At 36.1% G+C, this 6,870-nt stretch overlaps 1 protein-coding gene across 1 annotated transcript; it reads left to right on the plus strand.

Moving 5' to 3' along the window:
* LOC109358752 (V-type proton ATPase subunit C-like) lies at positions 260-6,594 on the plus strand. Its single transcript, XM_019603177.1, has 11 exons — positions 260-446; positions 521-589; positions 721-848; positions 953-1,052; positions 3,257-3,324; positions 3,405-3,546; positions 3,754-3,870; positions 4,069-4,194; positions 4,483-4,566; positions 4,658-4,737; positions 6,245-6,594. The coding sequence occupies exons 1-11, from the start codon at positions 333-335 to the stop codon at positions 6,345-6,347; spliced, it is 1,131 nt and encodes a 376-aa protein (XP_019458722.1). The 5' UTR covers positions 260-332; the 3' UTR covers positions 6,348-6,594.

Genomic DNA, 6,870 nt, shown 5'->3' on the forward strand with positions numbered 1-6,870 from the left:
AAGTATTAAGGACAAAATAGAAAACAAAAATTATACTATGATGATAATTACACCATATTTTTCTTCTATATATAGTATAAAAGTATAGATGAATGGTATGTAATAAACCCAACTAAAAAAAATATTTGTCTTCATAAAAATATAAAATAATTATTGAGATGGGTAATAAAGTATAAAATAAGTAGTGAAATAAGAATAAAAATATTTAAATTGCATAAACAAACTAAGCTATTTTTATATGTAAATGCGAAATTAGGTGTTGTTGTTTGTGACGTGAACCATTTTGCTACCCTTGAAATTATTGAGAGACAGGTTGAGAAAACAGAGTTTCAATGGCGAGCAGGTACTGGGTAGTTTCTCTTCCCGTCCAAAATTCTCCATCCACTCTTTGGACGCAATTGCAGGATCAAATCTCTAAGCACTCCTTCGATACTCCTCTTCATAGAGTATTCTCCCTCTCTCTCTCTATATATATATTCATTCTCTTACATGTTTTCATTTTCTTCTCTACAATTTGCAGTTCAATATCCCTAATCTCCGCGTCGGAACCCTAGATTCTCTCCTCTCCCTCAGCGATGATCTCGCCAAGGTGAATCGGAGCACTACTCCCCTGATTATAATGCCAATTTTCGATTCACGATCCTGAAATTGGAATTTGAATATGTTTTCTTTATTTAACTGTTTCTGTATTTTGACGATGTGTGTTGAAATTGTGTGCAGTCGAATAATTTCATGGAAGGAGTGTCGCACAAGATCAGGCGCCAGATTGAGGAGCTGGAGAGGATTTCCGGCGTGGAAAGCGGCAGCCTCACCGTCGATGGAGTTCCTGTTGATTCCTACTTGACCAGGTTTCCTTTCGTTTTTTTCATTCATCGCTTAGATCTGTGATCTACTATGTGTTTTTGATTCGTTTGCGAGTGTGATGAAATCTAAATATTCTCGTTTGATTTAGGTTTGTTTGGGATGAAGCTAAGTACCCGACTGTGTCACCATTGAAGGAGATCGTGGATGGTATTCATGGTCAAGTGGCAAAGATTGAGGATGATCTCAAGGTTTTCATTTTTTTGTTACTCTGTAGTTGCAAATTTCTGTTAGATTTATGAGATAAGCAGTTTTAGTTGTAGCACATTATTACTTCTTGTCGTTCACGGCCTCCCTTGTGGTAAACCGTTCCTTTTTGGCTACCAAACAACTAGCGAGTTGCAATAAATAATATCTATCTTGCTTAAGTTATGGCTAACTGCCATGGAGGGATGCTAAGCCTGTGTTCATATGAAGGTCTTGGTTAGCTTAGTTTGGCATCTTGCTACCTGGATATAATTTAGTCGATATTTTGGCTTGCAAGCTTGTAATTCATATAAGTCTGAAATGAGATAGATTGTAGAGATGATATATCAGTTTGTGTAGCCTTGTTCTCTTTTTGGGGAGAAAGAGGATGCTACATGTTTAACTTCTGAAATGATGTAGAAGAAAAACATCTATTGAATCGACTGACTTTATATGCTAAAACACTTTCCACTTTGATCCATGTGCTTAAGGCTCCTCTGGAATTTAATTTAATGTCAAAACTTGACATCTGATCCGGTGACCTTTCTGTGATGCCACTTTGCCACTATCAAGTTGTCATCTGAGGTCAGTTTGGTATGAGTCACTCAGTCTCTTGATGGTTTGGAAATCTTATGGTTGTCTCCTAAGGCTTAGAAAAAGAAATAAATCAGATTAGCCAGTCCCACTCTTGAGATGACACTTCATTGTCATAAACCAATTACCGATGTTGCTGAGTCATAGATGCATAGTCTAAATATATTTTAAACTAATCATCTGCTTGGGACGTAGGACATAAGGCCATAGTATTAGATCTAATAGTGTAATACCTGATAGTAAGGCTTTGGCTGTTCAGGGGTACTAACGGCATTTATGGCTGTAATGGGGAAGTTTTTCATGAGCTTATGCATCAATAACCAATCAAGCCTAATCCCATATCCAAGGGCATGAATAAGCTACCCACTCTTTTATGTATTAGGGAGTTGATGTTAAGCTTATGCAATTCAATGTTTGCACCAAACAATTGATAAGATCATAATGTATTAACTTATCACCTTATCCTATCAGTCCTATTCCGAAGAGATGGGTCAAACTGAAATCAAAATCAAATTCAGGATGATTGGGTTTCAAGTTCTGATACAATTGTCAATTTATATATTTATCAGGATTCAGGATGCTGGTAGACCCCTGGTTATGAGATGTATGTGAGAAATGATAGAAAGGGAGTTAGTGGATACACAACGGGTAAGATGGGAAATATTTAAGCCAATGACCTGCACTATAACTGTATGCCTTTGTGGCAGTCGGAAGGGTGAGAATGGAAATTAACTTAGGAATGAGTGGGGATAAATGTGAGATGAGCTGAGAGTAGAGGTAGGCAATTATCTCTTAAGGTTAATCAGACTGTAAATAAATCTTCTAAGTTTGCAGGTCTTTTCTTTCTTGTTCTGTTCAGCTTAATTAAATTGTAAGGAGCCAGTCTGTTTTTTCTAGTAAGTTTGTGTGCCTATGAAATGCATTTTAGTTGACCCTGAGTATTAGGAAATAGGAGTAGAGTAACTTGAGTTGTAGTAGTGATTTTTTATACATGGAAGCCTATGTTATTTTTGGGAGAATTAACAAGAACTGTTAACAAAACAAAATTAAGAGTCAAACACCAAAAACAATTCCTCTAACAGGAATGACTATTCAGAATGGTTGATTGACCCTGATTGGTAAATTAGTTGTTCTTGTTAATTTTGTATTTTTAGTAGTATTTCTCATTAATTCTCCCATTTTCCCCCAGGGTTCTTTCCTTGTTGCTCTTTCCACTTCGGGTCTCCTTTCTTCACTAACAGTTCCAAAGGCCTTTCTCTCTGCAAATAAATTGATAAAATAAAATGAAATGAAAAATAATAGGTCTATCTATTTGGCCAAAGAATACGTTGTGACCAGCCATTTTGCAAAGGTCTTGCAAGCTAAAATTGTTTTCTCCGCCCCCATTTATGATTTGTATTCTTTTTTTTTTGTGGGTGGAATAAAGTAAAGAACATCTCTTGTTATTTTGCATGATGTAATTGAACTTTTTCGGATAAAAATATGTCAGGAGGCCCAGTACACGAGGCTCTCACTTAGTGGAGTCTGTGGAGGGTAGATGTACACAGTCTTACCCCCGTAAAATAGGTAATTTGAATTTTCTATTTGACCCTTGAATCTTTGTCTTTCATCTCAGGTTCGCATTTCAGAATATAACAATATCCGTAGTCAGCTTAATGCTATCAACCGAAAGCAAACTGGAAGGTGCAGATTTATTTAACAACTAATATAGTTTTCAAATATAAGGTATTCTATTTCTTATATCCCCTACTTGTGTATTTCAGCTTAGCTGTCCGTGATCTTTCCAACTTGGTAAAACCTGAGGACATTGTAACTTCAGAGCATTTAACTACCCTTCTTGCAATTGTTTCCAAGTATTCACAGAAGGATTGGCTGTCAAGCTACGAAACATTGACAAGCTATGTGGTAAGAGATGCAATATTTGCTCACAAATTTGAAATTTTGTTTTTTTCCTTGGATTTTCTTTTGTGCTTTCCCTGAGATTATTGTAATGGAAAAATCCCTGTAATTCATCTCCAAAGTCCAATTATGTTTTGACACCCTTGAATATTTCAGGACATGTTTTCAGTTTCCTTGCTTTATTCCTTATTCTGATTAGGACGGGTATTTTAGGTCCCCAGGTCTTCTAAGAAGCTGTATGAAGATAATGAATATGCTCTTTATACTGTAACACTCTTCAATCGTGTTGCGGACAATTTTAGAACTAGTGCACGAGAAAAGGGGTTCCAAGTAAGTATTTTTCTTAATTTGCATATACTGTCTTAAATCTGTTAATATTGGTACACTCTGTATTGTTTTAGTGATTTTAATCCTGCAACTTCTGTATGGAAAACTTTGGATGGAGGAGTGCATTGGTAATGCCAAGTGTTTTAGTTTCATTTCATGAGTTGACGAGAGGTGTTTAATGGAATTTGTCATTGTATTCAGATTCGTGATTTCGAATACAGTCCAGAAACACATGAAAGTCGAAAGCAGGAATTAGACAAATTGGTTCAAGATCAGGAAAGTTTGAGAGGTTCTTTGTTGCAGTGGTGCTATACCAGCTATGGAGAGGTATTATTTATTTATCTATCACTAATTTTAATTTGTAGAGAAACTCAAGAAACGAGACAGAATTTGAAGGTAGTGGTAAAAACCAAGGAGATGATGGGAACAAGTATGTTCACAAGTAGATGACTTCCTTCTTGCTTGATTTTGATGTACCTTGATGTGTCTGTTTCTAAATTACCCTTTCAATCTGAGACCAGTTCTTAAAATTTCTAGTGTTTATTGAACTATAATTTGCACTATTCTGACCTGTGGTTCTTCTCACTCATAAATTTTACGTGTTATTATTTGAAGGTTTTCAGCTCCTGGATGCACTTCTCTGCTGTACGTTTATTTACTGAGAGCATTCTGAGATATGGTCTTCCACCTTCTTTCTTGGTAGACCCCTCTTTTAAAACCTAATCTCGGTCTCCATTTTGCATCCTTTCCGATATTTATCACTGAGCATTGGATCTTGTGTTGATTCCAGGCAAGTGTTTTGGCTCCATCAGTAAAGGCTGAAAAGAAAGTACGTTCTATCCTTGAAGGGCTGAGTGATAGCACAAACAGGCAAGTAACTTATTAATGTATATGTTGTCTCATCTAATGGTTTAATATAGATGGACTCAAGTAATTTTACACATTGCCTAGACACACACAGACACAAACTGTTGGACATAAAGAAAACATGAAACATTGAGAAGCCCTTTTAATTTTATTATTTGAAGAGTCAAACAGTGAACCTAATGTACCAATTTGAACTGTACTTCATCTGAGAGGTTCATGCAACCTCATCACAAAATTCTCTGAGAAGACAACTTCACACTGGTTTCATGTTATAACATGAAGAAGACAAAATGTTTTTTCTTGAGGCGTCATCATAATTCTTGGCCAATTTAAACTCATTTGAGATGCTGTTAGTTGACACACTTGACAGCTAGATGAAAGAGGGTTAGACATAAACAAAAATTTGTTGGTACCTTGCTTGATATGTACTTCTGTAGTTTAATCCTTTACTAAAGCAAAATGAAACATGCAACTTGTCTCTTCGCTTTCCTCCTATTTACTAAACTTAATCAAAAACAAAAAAACAAAGGAAGTAATGGTTAATATGTAGCGATGTTCTAAAAACCGGTCTAGAGCAACTTGCTCAACTGGTTAGGCCAACCTTGGTTGACCATAAAAAGGTAGCCGGTTTAGCAAATTGAATTATGACCTAGAGCTATTGCTGGTTTGACCTTCAGTTTGGTTTTAAAAAAATTGATAGATAGTTATTTTAAAATTTAAAACTCCTCTACTCTCTTGATTCTCTAACATATTATTTGGTTAGGGGAACATGGGGGGAGGAAATGAGGAGGCGAACAATGTGTTTGGTTGGAGGTGAATGTCGGGGAGGGTAGGAACCTTATTCGGTTTAAAATTTGGAGGGGAGAGAAGGAAAATGAGGAGGCTAACCCTCCCCTCCAAAACTGAAAGGGTATTGGGGGATGACCTAAGGTTTTTATGGTCTTTCCTTTCCATCCCCTTGCAAATTAAAGGATAGGAAGGAAAATAGAGTTTTTTTTATCTTCACTCCCTAACCGAACAAAACAAAAGGATATTTTCCATCCCTTCCCCTCTTTTGAACCGACAGTGTGGATTTGAAGGGAGGGGAAAAGTAAGGGGATTTGGTGGCGAGGAATTTGTGAACAAGTAAAGGAAAATATGTATGAAATGGTAAGACGGTAAAACACTTATTTTCCTTCCCTGTCACTTGTAAACCAGATAAGGTTATTTTCTAACCTCTCCCCTCCCTAACCCCTCCCACCCTCTCAATTGAAGTCCCTCCCTTCCTTTGAACTAAGTAGTCTATAAATAAGAACAAAATAAACTAATGGATTGAAATTTTTTCAAACCTTATGAGCTCCCCTATATATCATGTGTGTGTATTATTATTCTGATTTAAGTCTGCTCAAAAACTTAATTCATGTACCTGTGATATACTTTAGCAGAACTAGCCTGTCTCAAATTATGCCTCCACCATTGTTAATAATGTCTTGCACATGCTCATACTGTACCTTTCATATTTTGCTTGCAGTGCATACTGGAAGACTGAGGATGAAGCAGGTGCCGGGATGGCTGGCTTAGCTGGTGATGCAGATGCTCACCCTTATGTCTCCTTTACTATCAATCTTATTTAATGTTCCCAGTATCAAATTCCTTCTCTTGATTTAAACTCCTTTAAGGGTTCCTTTGGAACACAAATAATGCCATTGCCAGGATTTTGTATATTGCGGAAATGTTCCATTCTTTGTTATTTATATATAATTGGAGCAACCTAAAGTTCCAAGAGGGCAGTGTCTGGTATCATGATTTGATTGTTAGCAACTTGTGTTGTTTCATTGAAGGTATCTTGTTTGATTATGAGGACAAGTAAAAATTTGTACTCTTCTGATTGTGTATTGTTTAAGGGAGTCTTAATAATGCATTATTTGATCATATATCAAAGTTATTTATTTGATCAGTGAAATTAACATTTATATATATGGAAATCGCTAAAGCACTCATCTTTTTTTAATAGACAATACAATTCTCATTTGTTTCTATTTAAAATCATTTGCAGCTGTTGGTAAATCTGAAAACTCGAAACCAGAAGGAATAGATTATATTAACACATCAGGTATCATCCTATACAATAGAATCCGCAGATTCTATTCCGAAGGA

The sequence above is a fragment of the Lupinus angustifolius genome, chromosome LG10, assembly GCF_001865875.1.
Source record: "Lupinus angustifolius cultivar Tanjil chromosome LG10, LupAngTanjil_v1.0, whole genome shotgun sequence".
NCBI lineage: Eukaryota > Viridiplantae > Streptophyta > Magnoliopsida > Fabales > Fabaceae > Lupinus > Lupinus angustifolius.